General features: G+C 33.7%; 2 protein-coding genes across 9 annotated transcripts; one reads left to right on the top strand and one right to left on the bottom strand.

Annotated features, from left to right (window-relative positions):
• Nucleotides 1-2,297: 2,297 nt before the first annotated feature.
• Nucleotides 2,298-8,455, top strand: LOC131593334 (putative disease resistance RPP13-like protein 1). Of its 8 annotated transcripts, XR_009280896.1 has the most exons (6): nt 2,298-6,039; nt 6,163-6,677; nt 6,816-6,852; nt 7,158-7,220; nt 7,479-7,582; nt 7,888-8,455. XR_009280896.1 is itself a non-coding variant. In XM_058865803.1 (2 exons), the coding sequence occupies exon 1, from the start codon at nt 2,423-2,425 to the stop codon at nt 6,026-6,028; it is 3,606 nt and encodes a 1,201-aa protein (XP_058721786.1). In that variant the 5' UTR covers nt 2,298-2,422; the 3' UTR covers nt 6,029-6,039; nt 6,163-7,149. The 8 variants fall into 8 exon arrangements, 1 of the variants encoding a protein (XP_058721786.1); XR_009280897.1 differs by having other exon boundaries at nt 6,163-6,852; nt 7,468-7,582; XR_009280895.1 differs by having other exon boundaries at nt 6,163-6,852.
• A 2,332-nt stretch (nt 8,456-10,787) lies between these two features.
• LOC131659748 (putative disease resistance RPP13-like protein 1) lies at nt 10,788-19,425 on the bottom strand. The gene is made up of 3 exons (XM_058928897.1): nt 19,421-19,425; nt 18,345-19,203; nt 10,788-13,245 (listed from the first exon to the last, which is right to left on the bottom strand). The coding sequence occupies exons 1-3, from the start codon at nt 19,423-19,425 to the stop codon at nt 10,795-10,797; spliced, it is 3,315 nt and encodes a 1,104-aa protein (XP_058784880.1). The 3' UTR covers nt 10,788-10,794.
• Nucleotides 19,426-21,050: the final 1,625 nt, after the last annotated feature.

Consider the following 21,050-nt stretch of genomic DNA (forward strand, 5'->3'; position numbering starts at 1 on the left):
TTTTGTATTTTTTAATTTCAACTTTTTCTAAAAAAATGCTAAGAAATACCAAAAGAAGACAAACTCACACGCTCCCTTATAGTATAATAACTTTAACAGTCGCCACTTTCACTTTGTTTGGGATAAAGAAAAAGTGAAAAGAGATAAATTAAAAGAAAAAAATGTTAAAGAATGAATGAAATTGTTAGAAAGTATGCTGATTTTCGGAGAAGGATTTACTGACTTTGATTTTGGTGACTTTATGTGACTTTTGTTGTAGGAGTATTTGATGAAAGAGAAAATAGAAAAAAAAAAAAAAAAAAGGTAGAAAATGGAATGAGAAAGAGTGTGTTTTTTCCAGTGTTTTAAAAATCAGACCGGACCGGCCGGTCGGACCGGTCGAACCGGGAACCGGCCAGGTAATCGGTCTGGTTCAATAGTTGGATCGGATATGCCATCAAACCGGTGGGAACCGGTGAAAATCGGTCAAAACCGGGAAAACCGGAAAAACCGGGAAAACCAGAAAACCGGCGGTTTAATTGCATTTTTTTTTTAAACTTTTTTTTATATTTTTTTTTAAACTTTTTTTTTAACATTTCTTTTAAAATTTTTTTTTAACTTTTTTTAATATATTTAATTGTGTATTACTTAAATAGCATTCTCGCATAGTTTTTTTCGTTAGTGACAAATTAAAAACTTTATTGTCTATTTGTTATCTTTACTAATAAATTTTGTTAAATAGCATAAACATATTGAATTTTATTTGATTTTCTTTTTAGGAGGATTCTATTTTGAATTAAATTTGGTACACATTGGAGTTATTTTGTTATAAACTATTCAATTAGATTATGTTGTAATTAGACTTTGTTTGCAATTAGACTTTGTAATTTTTTACTATTTTATTATGTGTGATACCTTTGTTTAAAATTTGAATTTAAGTTATAAAATTGTGAATTTATGATATGATATTTTTAAAAAATTTGAAAGCTAGTTATATTTTTTTAGAGACTGAATCATCCGGTTCGACCGGTTTTATATCTATATAATGACAGGTCTATTCAACCGAGTTATCCGGTTTAATCCGGTTTGGTCGTGCGGTTCGACCAGTGACCCAGTGGTTCGACCGATAAACCAGTGACCCAGTACCCTCACCAGTTCGATGACCGGTCCGGTTTTTAAAACATTTTTTCTAGTGTGAGACAGAGAGGTTACTGTAAAGTCACCGAAATTCAATCTTCTATAAAAAAAACATATAAAAAAAACATATAGGATTAAAATATACAATATTTATGCAATACAGAGGAGATTCGGTTTATCTCATGTAAAATAAAAAAATTTGGATCCTTAAAATGTTAAAATTTTATGCCTTTTGCCTCGTAAGTGTATAAGTTAACCCTGTAATTTTTTATTTATTTACCTTCAAATTCAGTGTTCAAATTATATTTTGCTGGGGAATTCAAAAAATATATATTATAGTGGAATTCAAAAAATATATATTTACATAGATAAAGCAAAACTCTGTGCAGAATCTTTAAAAAACAGTCATTTTAAAACGGGTGTAGTATATATTTTGCAACATGGCGTCATACATACAATGTCAGGTCAACGCCATAAGTTACAATGCCAATTGTACGAATGTAAAAGAATTCAAACAAATTTTTAAGTACAAATGTAAAAGAAATCAAACAAATTTTTTTAAAAAAAAATTAAAGGCTTAAGTGCATTTTTGCCCTCTCTTCATTTCAATATACTTAACCTTTTGCACCCTATTTTAAAAAATCAACTTTTTAGTCTCTATAATACGCACTCCTTATTTCTTTTTATGGTCCCATTTGACAAAACAACCTTTTAATGACATGGTACACACTGTTTTGCTAGAATCTTGATGTAATAGTTTTGTTAGTTGTTGGGATCCAAGTGATTTCCTCTTGTAATTAACTGTTATTTGAAATGTTAATACAAATTTTATTGTTTAAAAAAAATGTTAAAATAAAATAGACTTTTATGTAGGCTAATAGACCAAACCGACATTCGAAAATGCCAAATTCAAACCTAAAATAAGTTTATAATAGGCCACAAGATCAAACTTAGACTTTCTAATTTTTAATAGACCAGACTCACATTTAACAAAGTCTAACTAATTAGCGGGTATGGATTATCTTGCCATTTCTACTACCAACTACTCGGGTTGGGATCAGCTACTTTAGCTTTGGTGCTTTTGATAACTTTGTGTGCATTTTTCTCTCTTCCCCTCTTATTAAAATAAACTATTTTATTTATTTAGTATCTTGTTATTATACTCAAGGCAGCATGCAAGGTGGCCAATCTTGTCCCCCAACTACCCCCGTTTGACCTGCGAAAGGTAAGAGGTGCTTAAATGAAAATGAAAGAAAGATTTTCTTCATTTCTTCTTCTTCTTCTTCTTCTTCTTACAAAGTAGCTAATGGAGGCCATTCAAAGAGAAACACTCGCCTCACTCTCAAACTCTGTGAAGCTGTTGTTAGAAAAGATTGGTCCTATCGACAAATTCGGGAAGAAGATGCATAGAGCTCCATTCTTGAAAGAGGTGAAGGAAACACTGGTGAATCTTGAAGATCTACTTTATTATGCTAAGAAGAAACTCATCCCCTGCCAAGCTAACAACAAATCGCTGGATATGCTGAGACGTGCTGTTTTTCAAGTTGCCTATTTGCTTGACCAAAGAGATTTTTTACGGTATGATACTCCTTTCCATCTCATTCACAACATGGATTATGGTTTATCTTTTTTCATTGCAGTGACTAAGTCTAAAATGAACGGTTTAAGTCAACTATTACAAGGCTTATATTCAGGAAAACAACTTGGTGAAGATGAATCTTCTATTTATGGAAGAGAGGCTGATATTGAGAAACTTAAACATCTTTTGTTGTCTAGTAGTGATGGTGATACTAAAACAAGAGTGATTTCCATTGTTGGTATGGGAGGCATTGGTAAAACAGCCCTTGCTAAACACCTTTTCAATCTTCCTCAAGTTAAGGCCAAATTTAAGTTCAAACTGTGGGCAGATTTCTCAAAAGATGTTAATGATTTCAGTGTTTTTAAAAACATTCTTAGATCTATTACTTCAAAAACAACGAGTAATGCTACAAGTGACATCAACACCATTTACCCAAATTTTTTGCTGGTATTGGATGGTGTGTGGGATGCAAGATTTGTCAATTGGACATTACTCATGGATATCTTGAATGCTGGGGAGACAGGAAGTAGGATCATTGTAACATCAAGAGATGAAAGAGTTGCAATGTCCATGAAAACATTTGTTTTTGTTCACTATATGAGACCCTTGAAAGTTGAAGATTGCTGGTCTTTACTAGCCGAACATGCATTTGGAGCACACAACTACCATCAAGTATATTATCCAAAAGAAATTAGCGCACCTAACAAAGAAAAGCGAGAAGAGATTGGCCGGAAAATTGCAAAAAAGTGTGATGGATTACCATTAGCTGCTGTAGAATATGGGGCTCTTCCTTGCATCTCACGGAGCTCAGATGTTTGGGATTATGTGCTAGAAAGCCACGCTTGGGAAACAGCTTATGAGGTGCTAGCTTCTCTCAAATTGAGCTACAATTTTCTTTCTCATCCTTTAAAACAGTGTTTTCAATATTGTTCAATTTTTCCAAAGAAGTCCATCTTAGAAAAAAATATGGTAGTTCAGTTGTGGATTGCAGCAGGCTTACTAGATTCATCATCCACAAATCAAGAAAAAGTTGGAGAAGAATACTTTGATGAACTAGTGTCAAGGTCATTGATACATCGGCGGTCTATTGGTGATGAGGAAAGAAACTTTGGAATGCACAATTTCATCCATGATTTAGCTACGGAGGTTTCATCTTCAAATGATTATTCTTCATACCGTATCAGCATGGGCAAACGTAACCTTGATGGTAGGATGCATAATATCTCATACAATAGAGGGAAATATGATTCATATGACAAATTTGATAAATTATACGGATTAGAAGGTTTGCGTACCTTCTTAGCATTCCCATTACAAGAACAACTTCCTCTTTGTTTGCTATCCAACAAGATAGTACATGACTTGCTGCCAAAAATGAAACAATTACGCATGTTGTCTCTGTCAAGCTACAAGAGTATCACCAAGGTTCCCAATTCTATTGGAAATTTGTTAGACCTGCGGTACTTAAATCTTTCTCACACTAATATCGAAAGGCTCCCTTCTGAAACATGCAAGCTTTACCATCTGCAGTTCTTGTTGTTGGCAGGCTGTAAAAGGCTCGCTGAATTGCCGAAGGACATGGGAAAATTGATTAATCTGCAGTACCTTGATGTTAGTAACACCGCATTGAGAGAGATGCCCGTACAAATAGCCAAACTAGAAAATCTCCACACTTTGTCTGACTTTGTTGTCAGCAAACAGAATGGTGGATTGAATATTGCAGAGCTAGGAAAACTTCCCCACCTACATGGAAAACTATCAATCTCACAGCTACAAAATGTTAATGACCCCTTTGAAGTAGATCGAGCCAATATAAAGAAGAATGAACAAATAGACGAGTTATCTTTGGAATGGGATCTTGGTAGTACTTTTTTAGATTTACAAATTCAAAGTGTTGTACTTGAAAAGTTGCGACCCTCAACAAATTTGAAAAGTCTCACCATCAAAGGCTATGGTGGAATCAGCTTTCCAAATTGGTTAGGTGATTCTTTATTTAGCAACATGGTGTGTTTAAGGATCTCGAATTGTAATGATTGTTTATGGCTTCCACCCCTTGGAAAATTGGGAAATTTGAAAGAACTCGTTATTGAAGGGATGCACTCAGTGGAGACAATTGGTATTGAGTTCTATGGAAGTGGTGATTCTTCGTTTCAATCATTTCCCTCTTTGCAGATTCTACACTTTGAGAATATGGAAGAGTGGGAGGAATGGGACTTGATTGGAGGTACGCCTATAATGTTTCCTAGTCTAAAAACTTTATCCCTAAGGAAGTGCCCAAAACTGATTGTAGGAAACATAATTGACAGATTTCCTTCCTTAATTGAACTTGAGTTAAGAGAATGTCCTTTATTGGTGCAATCAATTCCATTATTTGATCATGTATTTGGGCAACTGATGTTCCCTCTGAACTCTCTTCAACAGCTGACCATAGACGGTTTTCCATCTCTGATGTCGTTCCCAACAGAGGGTTTACCAAAAACCTTGAAGCTTCTTATAATCAGCAACTGTGAGAATCTAGAATTCCTTCCTCACGATAACTTGCATAATTATACATCGCTTGAGGAATTGAAAATATCTTATAGTTGTAATTCAATGATATCATTTACCTTAGGCACTCTCCCTGTCCTCAAGAGTCTGTTTATTGAAGGTTGTATGAATCTGAAATCAATATTAATTGCAGAAGACGAGTCGGAAAAGAGTCTCTCATTTCTTAGAAGCCTCAAAATATGGGATTGTAATGAACTGGAGTCATTTCCCCCAGGTGAATTGGCAACTCCAAACCTTGTTTATATTGCACTGTGGAAGTGTGAGAAGCTTCATTCACTGCCAGAAGCAATGAACAGTCTATTTGGCCTTCATGTAATGGAAATTGATAACCTACCGAATCTTCAATCTTTTGTCATAGATGAGTTGCCTAGCAGTTTACGAAAACTGTCTGTTGGCTTTGTTGGTGGGATTATGTGGAATACCGGGCCAACTTGGGAACATCTCACTTGTCTCTCGGAGTTGCGAATTAACGGCGATGATATGGTGAACATGCTGATGGTGCCATTGCTACCTAAAACGCTTGTGAAACTATGCATTTGTGGTCTTACTGATAGAAGCATTGGTGAGAGGTGGCTTCAACATCTTACTTCTCTTCAAAACCTTGAGATTATTAACGCTCCCAAACTCAAGTCATTGCCAAAGAAAGGATTTCCTTCCTCGCTTTCAGTATTAAGTGTGACTCGCTGTCCATTACTAGAAACAAGTTTGCGGAAAAAGTGGGGGAAAGAGTGGCGTAAGATTGCTCACATTCCCTCCATAGTTATTAATGACGAATTGATCACATGAGTCTTGTTCGGGTGAGTCTTTCAAATACTTCTCTTTTTGTTTCTTTCATATTATGTTATCCTCAATCATTGTGAATTTCAACGGTAACATCATAATACAATATTATAACACTGACCCATTTATTTTACTCATAGAATTGTGTTTTGTGTCACCCCTGCTTCTTCCCAATCTTGCTGTTGTAAGAAGCCAAATTCACCTCAAAACCTCCCTTCAAGTGTAATTGATGGCTTGCACAAAGATAGCAGCAACTCTATTGGAGGGATTATGTGGAATACTGAGCCAACTTGGGAACATCTCACTTGTCTTTCAGTGTTGGGAATTAACGACGATGGTGCGGGAAAAACGGTGATGGGGCCACTTCTACCTGCATTGCTTGTGAAATTATGCATTTGTGGTTTTAATGATAAAAGCATTGATGGGATGTGGCTTCGACATCTCACATCTCTCAAAAACCTTGAAATTGTGAACGCTCCCAAACTCAAGTCTTTGCCCAAAGGATTGCCTTACTCTCTTTCAATACTAAGTATCACTCGCTGTCCATTACTGGTAGCAACATTGCGGAGGAAGCGAGGGAAAGAGTGGCGTAAGATTGCTCACATTCCTGCCATAATTATCGACGACGAATTGATCACATAAGTTTCATCTCTAGGTGAGTCTCTAAAGTACTTTTTTTGTGTGTCTTTCTTATTATGTACTCATCATTTAATATTATAATGCTAACTCATTTTTTAATCATTGCATTACATTCTATGTCACCCGTGCTTCTGCCCAATCTTGCTGTTGTTAGATGCCAAATTCACATGCACTGACTGCAACCAAATCCAGTAAATGTTAAATTCATCTTTACTATATTAGTCTAATGAATATCATTTATGCATTTCCACCTATTATGTCTATCTAACTGTCTTGACCTATATTAGAACTTTTTCTTTGAAAAAGGTTTCTAAGGTGATTAGCCTTCTACCCTTGCTTGTCATGTATGGCAGATAAAAATGCTTAAGAAAGTTATTTGGTTCTTAATTATGTTTTGATTTTTGAGACTTTATGTTTTGTTGTTTATCAGTTCACCACCCAAATTTTATTGCATATTCTTTATTTTCAATTTAATCTACCTCTCTCTTATTTGCAGATCGACCAAGGGCTTCATGTGCGATTGAAGACTTGCAACAAGATGGCAGTACTGGAATCTAAGGTATAAGTTTCCTCTTTGATAAATTTTAATACTACTCCTTTACCTACATGCATGTTTGAATGCTCATTTTTCTTTCCATCAATAAAATTGTACTTGTTTTTTGAGCTTCTCTCTTGTTTGTTATTTTGCCATCAATAAATTTAGTGAGTTTTTTCTTTTGTCCCTCTTTGGCACATGAATTCCAAATAAATTTGTGGCCACTTTGAGTATCTTAAATTAGTTTCTTATATTTGGTTATAATTCCTAGTTACCTTACAGTTCTAAAGTAATTGTTAGAAAGCTAGTAGATGGGGATCATTGTGGTGGCTGCTGAACTATTTTGCACTGTGGAAGTGTAAGAAACTTTTGCACTTGCAGAACCGGTAAGCACTCTAGCAAGCCTTCAAGATGGTATTCCTACAAGTTTAAAGACTGCATGTTATTGTAAGCTAGTTTGCATAAGATTGATCATAAAATTTCATGTCTCTGGGTGACTCGCAGAAATACTTTTTTATTATTTCAATATTCGCATTATGTCATCAATAAACTTTGTTAATTTCAATATTTGCATCGGCATACAACAACACCACATCAAGATCAAGTTGATGTTTACTACTATATTTATCTGATTTGTTGGCTTAGTCTTTGTGTTGTGTGGAACATTTTTTGAGATATTTTTATTGTTTAGCCTGTTTGCAGATCAACCAGGGGCCTATTGCGTGATTGGAACCAAGATGGAAGGAATGGCATCTCTGGTTTGAATTTCCTCTTTGATACAGAAAGGAGATGACTGCTGGAGTAACTACGACGAGCAACAATCATCTGTCAGATTTGATTTTGCAGCAACTGCTTTACCATAGAACATTGGATGCAGTAGAGAGGATCCATTTTCATGTGAATAAAAAGAGGAGCAGTGTTTTCTTATAGGAGCAGTGTTATTCCTATTCATTCAAACTAAGCAGCTTTGGGTGACTTTTGTGCCTAAAACACTTTTTCCAGTTTATGAGGAGGTGTCGTTTGAATAATCATGTTTTAATTTTTACAACTTCTTGTTCATGACTCATGAGTTGTATTTGTATGTGCATATTTTGATTAGAGAGACATGACTTATAAGTTAGTTGTAAATAACATTGATGTGACTTTGTATATCACAATGATCCTCATGACAAATTTGATATTGGACATGTTTTAGCAAGGTTTGCATAGCACTGGCATATCATTTATAAATGAACCCGTTTATTTTCTGTCACTTTATTAGCTTACTTCATTTGTTTATTTTCACTATAATACCATTATGCTCAGGAAGGTAATATAAGCAGTGGCCTAAAAGACAATTAGTTTTCTATACATGAGTTGTATATTGTTAAGGTGACATGAGTTTAATTAGTAACAATAAATCATTGCTAAGTGGCTCAAAATCAAGATGAAGAAATGCCAAGCATATGTGAGTTTTTAACTGATCAAATTATTTAAACCGGTTTTTGACCTGACTACCCTTACTAGCTCCTACAGATGTACTTTTATTTTGTAGTTGACGAAGACAACTTGACCTACTTACACTATAAAGATCAAAATTGGAAAGAGTCTTTGGCACATTATTGTTGCCATAGCTTCTTTTTCCATCAAAGCCACCAGTTTTCACAAATATGCGCTTTAAATCTCTTTCGAGCATGAGCGCTCGGAATTTACAATTTGAAAAATGTTGCAAGCCCCCATAATACACGTTTGGATCCTATATTATGAATTATGTGTTTCCTAAAGCACTCATGGGAAAAAATTTACCATGAGTTAAGATTTACTACTGTTATTTCAAAATCAAATCTAGGTGGAAAAAAGAAATTTATTTCATGTATTGAAATGTATTCTTTACAGGTCAAGAAAATGGTTCTGCAATGTCATCTTTATAATCGAACACAGACGTAACCAGAAACAAACAATATTAGGCATGGACACTGGACAGTATATTAGGCACTAATGATGATGGAGTTGGACAGTGTTTGTTAAGAGATTACAATGAATTAACAACATATATTGGATTCGAGGAAAATAAAGCAAACATTCTAAATTACAAAACTTACTATTCCGGTATTTCTCAAGGTGCACAAATATAGTACATGATAAAGCCTAACTAACTACCAACAACAAAAAAAACTACATGTCAAGCCTGGCCAGTTGCATTGACCGTATCATGATCGACACCGATGCCTAGCAGAAATAAGTAATTTTACAGAAGCAAAAGGTAACATGATACAGACCAAAAAGAAATGTGAGCAAAAATTACATGATACAACCAAATAACATGATGCAAATATAGGCGTAAAAATGAAATCGAACATACACTTAATGGTGAGTGAAAATGAGAGTTAAGACCATACATGTAAGATGTAAGTAAAAAAGAAAATATACATATACTTGATAGTATCCTGCTAGCTATGAGCCTACTAAGAGATCTCAATCCTGACCACGCCATCAACAGAAAATGGTCTTGCTTCGAAGCAGGCTCCGGCAGCCGTTGCACATAGGATCGTATGATCTTACAACCGAGCACTTGATCTTGACTATGTTGCTTGATACAACCAACTTTTGCAAATTCCTTTTGGTGATGCCATAGAGAGAGCATAAAGAGAAAATTCAAAGGAAGATACTACTTTTTGAAATGCTGTGGAGTCATCTCACATATTGAACTAGCTGTAAGAAAACATAAGATATCAGAATTAAAATAGTTGTCAATCCACTTTATCTACTTCATAGCTATAGGAAAACATGTTAAGAACAACAACCAAAAGATATGCCAAAATCAAACATATTTTCAGAAAACAGATGACATATATAAACCTCATTTTCTGTATCTGCCATTGTAACATCTTTTTAAAAGTCCGATCGCTTAATTGAAACAGGTTTATCAGACAACAAATGATTTTGGTAGATTAACATTATTTTATTAGACTAAGGTTTCAGAAATTGAATAACCGGAAAGTCATGTTTGTCCAACACCGGAGTATCTAACTAGCAGAGAAGCAAAAAAATAAAATGTTATTTTTCTAAAACTACAGACTGCGGTGTGTTTTGTTAGTGACGTGAAGATACTCACTCAAGGTGGTCAAAAATGTATTTGGAAGTATGTGCCAAAGAGGGACAAGAGAAAACTCACCAATTTAATTTTGATAGTCCATCGTATTAAGCATAGCGATTTGAGCAGCATCTTTAACAAGCTCCACCATAACACAAATGACCTCAAAATTGCTCTTTTTCATGAAAACAAAAGATTTGTACCTCATTTTTCTAAATCCTGCAAGATACTTGAAGAGAGGGTAGAGTAAATTATAAACACATATCTCTATAGCAGAAACAGCTCATGAACAAAAACTTATTGAATTTAAAGTGAGTGAGGAAAAAACAAAATACTGATGTGAAGTTATTTAGTAGTGTTAAATTGTATGCTGATGTGAAGGCCAATTCCCCTTAGTAATACTAATAGAAGCAGTGGTGCCACACAGAACATAAAATAATGAGTTAGTGTTTGTGCTATGATATTCTATTTATTGAAGAAAGAAACAAAAAAGAAGTATGTCAGTGACTCACCTAGACAGAAAACTCATGTGATCATGTTGTCATTGATGATTATGAAAGGAATGTGAGCGATCTTACGCCATTCTTTCCCTCGCTTCCTCAGCAAACTTGCTTCCAGTAATGGACAACAAGTGATACTTAATACAGAAAGAGAGGAAGGCAATCCCTCTTTTGGCAACGCCATGAGTTTGGGAGCATTAACAATCTCAAGTTTTTGGAGAGAGTTTAGATATTTAAACCACATCCTATCAATGTTTGTATGAATAAGATCATAGATGCATAATGTCACAAGTGATGCAGGTAGAATTGGCCCCATTAGCGTGTTCAACGTATCATCGCCGTTAATTCGCAACACTGAAAGATGGGTGAAATGTTCCCAGGTTGGCCAGGTATACCGCATAATCCCTCCAACAGAACCAATAGTCAATTCTTGGATACTGCTAGGTAAATCATTTATGGAAAAAGATTGAAGATTTGGTAGATTATCAATTTCCATTTCTTGAAGGTTGGTTAGAGTGTTCATTGCTTCTGGTAGTGAAGGAAGCCTCTCACATTTCCACAGTGCAAAATAAACGAGGTTTGGAGTGGTCAATCCACCAGGGGGAAATGACTCCAATACACTACAATCCCATATTTTTATGCTTCTAAGAAATGAGAGACTCTTTTGTGACACATTTTCTGCCATTAATATCAATTTTAGATTTTTACAACCCTCAATAAACAGACTCTTGAGAACAGGCAGAGCGCCTAAGGTAAATGATATCATTGAACTACAACTATAAGATATTTTCAATTCCTCCAACGATGTGTAATTGTGCAAGTATTCACGAGGAAAAAACTCTAGATTCTCACAATTACTGATAATGAGAAATTTCAAGGTTTTTGGTAGACCGCATGTTGGGAAAGATGTTAGAGATGGAAAGCCGTCTATGGTCAACTGTCGAAGAGAATTGAGAGGGAGCATAAATCTGTTGAATATATCTGACATTGGAACTATAATTATGATATTGTTATTATCATATGAATGATTTGACTCCATCAATAAAGGACACCTTCTTAACTCAAGCTCAGTTAAGGAAGAAAGTTTGTGAGGTGTGTCTCCTCGAAGTTTAGGACACTTACTTAGCAACAAATGTTTGAGACTAGGAAAACTCATAGTCGAACCTTCAATCATGTTCCATTCCTCCCACTCAGGCATATTCTCAAAGCGTAGAATCTCCAGGGAGGGAAATGGTTGAAACAAAGCAGAATTATCACTTCTATAGAACTCTATACCAACACTCTTTATGGAAAGCATCGAATCAATATTGAGTTCTTTCAAATTACCCAATTTCCCAAGGGGCGGAAGCCGTATACAATTATCACAATTGGAGATCTTTAAATACACCATACTATCAAATAAAGAATCACCCAACCAATTTGGAATGTTGACTCCACCATAGCCTTTGATGGTGAGACTTTTCAAATTTGTTGAGGGTTGCAAGTGTTCAAGTATTGTATTTTGAACTTGTGGATTTGAAGAAGTGCCACAGTCCCATTCTAAAGTTAATTCGTCTATTTGTTCTTTCATCTTCATATTGGCTTTGATAACTTCAATGGGGTCATAAACATTTTGTAGTTGGGAGATGGAAAGTTTTCCATGCAGATTGGGAAATTTTCCCAGCTCTGCAACCTTCAATCCATCATTATGTTTGCTGACAACAAAGTCAGACAAAGTGTGGAGATTTTGTAGTTTGGCTATTTGAATAGGCATCTCCCTCAACACGGTGTCACTGATGTCAAGGTAGCGTAGATTAACCAACTTTCCCATGTCCTCAGGCATCTCCCTCAATGCAGTGTTACTTGCGTCAAGGTAGTATAGATTAATCAATTTTCCAATGTCCTCCGGCAATTCAGTGAACCTTTTACAGCCTGCCAATAACAAGAATTGCAGATTGTAAAGCTTGCACGTTTGAGAAGGCAACCTTTCAATATTAGTGTGAGAAAGATTTAAGTACCGCATGTATAACAAATCTCCAAAAGAGTTGGGAACCTGAGTGATACTCTTGTAGTTTGAGAGAGACAACACTCGTAATTGTTTCATTGTTGGAAGCAAGTCATGTACTACCTTGTTTGATAGCAAACCAAGAGGTAATTGTTCTTGTAATGGAATTGCTAGAAAGGTACACAAACCTTTTAATCCGTACAATTTATCAAATTTATCAAATGAGTCATATAGCCCTCTATTGTATGACAAATTATGTACATTTTCATGTAGGATATGTTCGTCCATATTGATACAGTATGGTGATGAAACCTCTGTAGCTAAATCATGGATGAAGTTGTGCATTTCAAAGTGTCCTTCCTCATCACCAATAGATCGTCGATATATCAACGACCTTGACACTAGTACATCAAAGTATTCTTCTCCAGCTTTTTCTTGATCCGTGGACGATGATTCTAGTAAGCCTGCTGCAATCCACAACTGAACTACCATCTTTTTTTCTAAGATGGACTTTTTTGGAAAAAGTGAACAATATTGAAAACATTGTTTTTAAAGGATCAGAAAGAAAATTGTAGTTCAATTTGAGAGTAGGTTGCACCTCATAAGCTATATCGCGAATGTTACTTTCTAGCACATAATTCCAGTCGTCTGCAAACAATAATGTGCGAAGAAGAGCCCCATATTCTATAGTCATTATCACATATTCTTTGGATAATGGAGGTAATGAAATGAAGTGGCCGGAGATTATAAAAATTAACTAATTTATGCCATTCTACTAACACTTGATATTGTTCTATTATAGTCTCCCTCATGAAACATGATTATTTAAATTAGAGTTTACCTATAGGTCAAATCAAAACAAATTGAAACATTAATCTTTTTGTTAAAAATTATTGTGTAATAGAACATAGCTTTAAAATTTGCCCCTATAAAATAAATATAAATAATAAATAATAAACAATAATAAAATTAGGAATAGAAAAATTAAATAAATAAAGAACATCTTTAAAAAAATAAATTTTATAACTGAAGAAATCTTATGAACAAATCCGTTGATTCTTTAAAATCTTTTATCTGTACACACAAAAAAAGTAGCAAACAATAATAAGAATTGAGAAAGATTGAAGAAGTATTATGAAAAACCTGCTAATTGTGAAAATGTGAAAACAAAAAGAATTAAAAAATATTGAAAACTAATTGTGAAAATGTGAAGTTATCATTTCATTTTTCTAGCTAGTATTTATCTACAAAACTAAGCGGTTAAATTTGAAATGTAGCTGGTGTAACGACTAAACGTGATCACTATATCTAGACTCGTGTTTTATTTTAAATTTATGTGGACACTTAATAATTTTATTTTTCTTAAATTGATGTAGTGGGGGGTTTCATGACCCATGTTTTATTTTAAATTTAATTATTAGTTATTTAATAATATTATTAGTGGGGGAGGTTGGTAGAAATTAAAAATAAATCAATTTAATTAATTAATTTATTATTAATTAAAAGTTTTGGCAGAAAATTTTGGGGAAAGAACTTCTAGGATTATAATTAAAAATAAATCAATTTAATTAATTAATTTATTATTAATTAAAAGTTTTGGCGGGAAATTTTAGGGAAAGAACTTCTAGGATAATAATTTAGTATGATGATATGATAATGAGCAAAATTATTTAAAATGACCCTAATTTCCATTTTATAACTTTTTTTAAAGAAAATTTAAATACCATTACTTGAAGTAAAGCGGTTAAGTTTTTAAGTTTAAATATATAATAATAGTAATTAGTGCAAATATATCACTATACTTTAATTCATGAGATTTTTTTAATTTTGTTTATTTTTTTAATATTTTTTATTTTATTTTAATCTTTGAAAACCAATTTCTAATAAAATTGATCTTTATAATAATAATATTGGAGTTTAAACGTATTACATAGATAGTGTAACATAATATTGAGAAGGGATGTAAGTGGATCAAAAAAAGTAATTAAACCAACGATCTAAATTAAATTAAACTTAAAAAATTGATTGTAACCGAATCAATAAAAATTGATATGGTTTGATTCAGTTCTCGATTTTAGTTTTTAGGAATCGTCAAACCGATGAACCGAACCAATAACTATAAATCTTTTATTTCACCCATCATTAAGCTCAAACTAGTCAGAGACCCGTGCTTCCGCACGGGTGATTTTTTTTCTGGTGTAGTATTTTTGTAATGATATGAATAATATTAATAAAAGGAATTATAAGCAATATGCATAATTAAAAGGAATTGTTTTACTTGAATAGAGTTTGAGTTTTATTGATTGCTATGTGATACTCCCAATTCTTTGAAAACCGAATATCCATAGGAATCGTTTTGAAATTTGAAAATAAATACTTTAGTTTTCAAATAAAAGTCATTATTGTTTAAAATAAAATATGCATTATATTGAAAGTGGCCCTTAAGATTAAACATTATTATCGTATTCATGTGCTAATTTTGTGTGTAATAAAGAACCATATAAAAAAGAACACGTGAGTTGGAGAAAAATATAAAATTTTAACAAATGCAAATGTAAAATTTTAAATATAAATGAAAAATATGAAATAATTTACTTAATTGTAAATTTAACAATAATTATATAGAAAACAATGATCCACAATAAGATGGATATACAATAAGATGATCATATAAATTCAATTATATTAAATAATCATATAAAAAATACAATAAGATGGAGATAATAAAAATAAAATATTAACATTTAAAAATAAAAATTATCTCTCAATTAATAGTAATTGTTGATTAAAATAAAATAGCTACTATGTTGATAATGACCCGTGAAATAAAAAAATAATTTGATGCGGTATAAAATATATTTTAAAACAAATGTAAAATAAACAATAATCATGGAAATTTAATTGTATTAAATAATGATAAAAAATCGTGAGATGGAGAAAAAAATAAAAATAAAGATATTATCTCTCAAATAAAGACAATAATTGATTAAAATAAAATAGACATTATGTTGATAGTGACCCGTGAGATAATAAATAAATAAATAAATAGAGAAAAAATTAAAATGAAAGTAAGAAAGTGTGAAAAAATGTGAGAGAAATTTGAAATTTTAATTAAGATAGAGAAAATGTGTAATGATCGATTAAAAAAATTAAATATTGAGTTGATAGTGGCCCGTGAAATAATTAAATATTTTTGGGAATAATAATTAAATGATCAATTATTAATATTTTTTGCGATAATAGATAAATGTTGAAAAATTAAAATGAAAGTATGAAAAAATGAAATGCGAAAGAAATTTGAAATTTTTAGTAAGATTAAAATTTAAAAATAGATTATTAATATTTTTTGTGATAATAAATAAATTAAGAAAAATTAAAATGAAAGTAAGAAAGTGTGGAAAAATGAAATGTAAAAGAAAATTAAATATGACTTCCATTATCCATGACTTACATGTGATGTCATCATTCATGCAATAAAGTTGTAGGGAAAATGTTATTTAATTCGGACCAATGAAAAACTAACACTTGGTGCATCCATTCAATAAAGTTGAAAGAGTGAATACTTAATTTGTTAGTTACAAAAATGACCTTTTGTTAGTGCAAATAAATTTTGGTGAAAGGGTAATTTAGGCAATTTGGTCAATCTATTATTAATGAATAGATAGTAGATTTTGTATCAGTCAAACTATTCTTCATCTTTTTTTATGTTTCATTTCTTTCATCAAAACACGCATCTAGAACTAAACTAAAAAACATAAAAAGTAGAAACCATAAGTTAATAAAACTTGTTTTCACATAACTCTGCACTTGTTGCCTCCACTAGACGTTCGTTTTGATATATTATGGTCACCTTCTTTTGTTAAATTCTCTTCATTAGTTTTCATATGTTTTTTTTATCTTGTTTATTTCTTCATCTTCAGCAAAATTCCTTCTAGTTTTGTTACAAAATATTTTTGAGGTGTGAAACATGTTAATTTATGTGCAAGGTTGTTAAAATGGTGATTTAAAACCTAAACTATATAGATTTCACATTTCTAGGCCAGCATTTCATGTTAAATTGTAGGCTAAAAACCATTGTATGTAAAATCCTATTTTAGAACGATTTTAAAATGATTTAAATTATTCTGAAATTGATGAAATTATGTAAAATCGTTAGATTTTACTCTTTGACCTAATTTTACTTTTTTTGTCAAACTCTGCAAACCTTCTTGGTATTCGTCTGATTCTTTGTGACATCGGAACAATATCAGATGCTTGACCACCTTCAGAAATTAGATCTCCTTCAAAAGCTCTTTCTTCAGAACTTCCAACTTCAGAGTCATGATTACCACTAAAAACATGATCACTTTCAGAAGTTTGTCCTCCGAGCCTACATCTTTAGAGTTTTCCCTTCCATAAGCATGATGACCACTAAATTCAAAATCTGGATCAAAATCAGATTCACCATCTGACTCATCTTCAAAGTTTTCAGAATCATCTACTGACTCTGACTCTTTTTCAGAACCTTCAAGTTTGACTTATCTTCAGAAATGGATTAAGAGTTGCTCCAATCCCATGCTTCTGACTCTTTTACAATGACGTCTCTGTTGACTTCAACTTTATTAATTTCTGAACAATAAAGCTTGTAAGCACTTATACTGTGGTACCCCACCAGAATCAATACTTTACTTCTATCATCCAACTTCAGTCTTCTAGCTTCTAGAACTTGTTTGTAACATATAGAAGCAAACACCTTCAGATGTCTAACACTTTGCTTATCTCCAGTCCACTTCTATATACGGAACCAAACACCTTCAAATGGATACCACTTTGCTTATCTCCAATGCACTTCTATAAAGGAACAATTTCCTTCATATTCTTCGTTGAAAATCTGTTGAGCACATACGCTGACGTGGAAATAGCTTCCCCCCCATAAGATGTTAGGAAGCTTCTTCTTCTTCAGCATGGTTCTCATCATATCAAGAAAAGTACGATTTCTTCTTTCAGCAAGACATTGTGTTGAGGAGTATAGGGAGTGGAAACCTCATCACATAACTTAACTTCTGGAATTTTCTAGAGTTATACTCACCTCCACCATCCGTTATGAGAATTTTCAGCTTCTGACCACTCTGTTTCTCAGCTTTCATCTTGAACTTACGGAATTCAGTAAACACCTCATGCTTAAACTTAATGAGTGTTAACCATGTCATTCTTGTGAACTCATCCACAAAAGACACAAAATACTTGTTTCCTCCAAGTGAAGATTTTGGAAATGGTCCACATACATCAGAATGCACTACTCCCAAAGCATGCTTTGCTCTTGGGGATACTTCTGACACGAATGGAAATCTGAGTTGCTTGTCTTTCATGCATATACCTCACATGACTTCTCAGGCTTCACAATCTTCAGAATACCACGCACGAGCTTCTTGGAGATCAAATGTTAAATCATGGATGAAGTACTGCATTCCAAAGTTTCTTTCATCATCACCAATAGATCGTCGATGTATCAGAGACCTTGGCACTAGTTCATCAAAGTATTCTTCTCCAACTTTTTCTTGATTTGTAGACGAGAATCTTAGTAAGTCAGCCGCAATCCACAACTGAACTACCATCTTTTTTTCTAAGATGGACTTTTTCGGAAAAATGGAACAATATTGAAAACACTTTTTTAAAGGATCAGAGAGGAAATTGTAGCTTAATTTGAGAGAAGCTAGCACCTCAAAAGCTGTTTCCTGAACGCAGCTTTCTAGCACATAATTCCAATCATATGGGTTCAGTGAGATGCGAAGAAGAGCCCCATATTCTATAGCAGCTAATGGTAATCCATCACACTTTATTGCAATTTTTCTTCCAATTTCTTCATGTATTTCTTTTTTAAATGCGCCAATTCCTTCTAGATAGGATTGTTGGTGGTAGTAATGTTCTCCAAATGCGTTTTCGGCAAGTAAAGACCAGCAATCTTCAACTTTCAAAGGTGTCAGATAGTGGACAGAAAGAAAGGTTTGCATGGATATTGCAATTCTTTCATCTCGTGTTGTGACGATGATCCTACTTCCTGTTTCTCCAGCATTAAAGATATCCATGAGTAATGTCCAATTGACAAATCTCGCATCCCACACACCATCCAATACCAGTAAAAAGTTTGGGTAAAAGGTTCTGATTTCCGTTGTATCATTAGTGGTTGTTTGTGAAGTAATAGATTCAAGAACGTTTTCAAAAACACTAAAATCATCATCATCATTGGAGAAATCTGCCCATACTTTTAACTCAAATTTGTCATTAACTTGAGGATGATTGTAAAGGTGTTGGGCGAGAGTTGTTTTACCAATCCCTCCCATACCGATAATAGAAATGACTCTTGTTTTAGTATCACCATCACTACTACTAGACAACAAAAGATGCTTAAGTTTCTCAATATCAGTGTCTCTTCCATATATAGTAGATTCATAACCAAGTTGTTTTCTTGAACTTAAGCCATGTAATTTTATGTATTAGTGGTTGTTGAAAAGATGCTGTCAATTGAGATCAAGTGGCTACCGAAGTGGACACTTATTTGTCTTATGCACATAACAAATATGTTTCTTTCATTGTCACTAGTATCTTATATAGGGCCTAACATATTAATTTTATGTATTAGTGGTTATTTTAAAATAACTAATACTTTATGAATTAATTATGCTAATACTGCATTCTATTCAAGGTCCCTCTGCTCATGGAGCTGAAGAAATTCGATGATGTGTATATATGTCTAACGAAGTAATGAGTTTAGTGGATGATGATGACTTGCTCACACAATAGGAATTAGAATGTAAAACCATGTGACTGTTTGGTGTATCCACTAATCCAAACCAAGCCCGAACGATGAAATTAGAGGGATGTTTACAAGGTGCATCTATTCTGCTTCTTATTAATAGTGGAGCCATGCATAATTTCATATCCCCTAAGGTTGTAGAAACCCTCGGATTGCCTATGGTGCCTTCTAATCCCTTGGGTGTTAAGTTAGGAGATGGTCATCGTGTCTTAACTAGGGGTAGATGCAATGAAACTCAGTTGAACATGGGAGCGGTGCATATTTGTTTTGATGCTTATGTGCTGGAGTTAGGAGGTGTGGATTTGATTTTGGGAGTTGTGTGGCTTGAAACATTGGTAAAGGTGACCATGGATTGGAAAGAAATGTCTATGGTGTTCAACCATAAGGGCAGTAAGGTGAAATTACTTGGTCAGGCTGTAGATGATAAGATGGCTGCATTCCAAAGCATTATCACTCCTTCTCGAATGATAGCAGGCTGTGAATGACCTACCTTGATGGAGGTGCTAGGATCACCGGTGTCGCGAGTCTCTGATCATCAAACTAAGGAGTTGGGAGGATTGTTGGATCATTTTGTTATTGTGTTTAAAGAAATTCAGGGTCTTCCTCCGCCAAGAAACACTTGCCATTCAATTGAACTTTTACAGGGTGTTGGTCCGGTAAGTGTGCGGCCTTATAGATATCCTCATTTACACAAGGATGAAATTGAAAAACAGATTCAGAGCCTACTGCAACAAGGGGTGGTGAGAAACAGCACCAACGCTTTCTCTAGTCCCGTCATTTTGGTCAAGAAGAAGGATCAATCTTGGCGGATGTGTGTAGATTATCGTGCACTAAACAAGGTAACAACTCAGGACAAGTACCCTATTCTTGTTGTAGATGAATTGTTAGATGAGTTACACGGTTGTAGTTACTTCTCTAAGCTCGATCTTAAATCTGGTTATCACCAAATTCGTATGAAGGAAGAGGATATTCATAAAACGACTTTTCGGACCCATGAGGGTCACAATGAGTTTTTGGTAATGTCGTTTAGCCTCACCAATGCTCCTGCAACCTTTCAATCGGTAATGAATGCAATTTTCAAGCCCTTTGTAAGGAAGTTTGTCCTAGTTTTTTTCGATGATATCCTAGTATACAGTAGTAGTTGTTCTGAACATTTGCAGCACTTGGAGGTGGTTCTTAATATTCTGAAACAACATCAATTTGTGGCAAACCAGAAGAAATGTACCTTCAGTCAGCACCAAGTAGAATATTTGGGCCATGTCATTTCCAAAGCAGGGGTTGCTGTTGATCCTGCCAAGGTTAGCAGTATGTTACAATGGCCGATTTCTAAGAATGTCAAAGGAATGCGAGGGTTTTTAGGGTTAACTGGTTATTACAGAAATTTTATAGCCAACTATGGAAGAATCGCTAAACCCTTGATAGAATTGACAAAGAAGGATGGTTTTAGCTGGAATGCAGCAGCTGCTGAAGCTTTTGAGAAATTAAAAGTAGCCGTTACAACTGC

Source organism: Vicia villosa, linkage group LG3 (genome assembly GCF_029867415.1).
Source record: "Vicia villosa cultivar HV-30 ecotype Madison, WI linkage group LG3, Vvil1.0, whole genome shotgun sequence".
Lineage (NCBI taxonomy): Eukaryota > Viridiplantae > Streptophyta > Magnoliopsida > Fabales > Fabaceae > Vicia > Vicia villosa.

Coding starts and splice junctions, on each gene's coding strand:
- LOC131593334 (XM_058865803.1), top strand. CDS start 2,423: ATGGAGGCCATTCAAAGAGAAACACTCGCCTCACTCTCAAACTCTGTG.
- LOC131659748 (XM_058928897.1), bottom strand. Junction 13,246..18,344: donor CCATCTTAGAAAAAAAGATG/GTAGTTCAGTTG, acceptor TTAGAAAAAAAG/ATGGTAGTTCAGTTGTGGAT.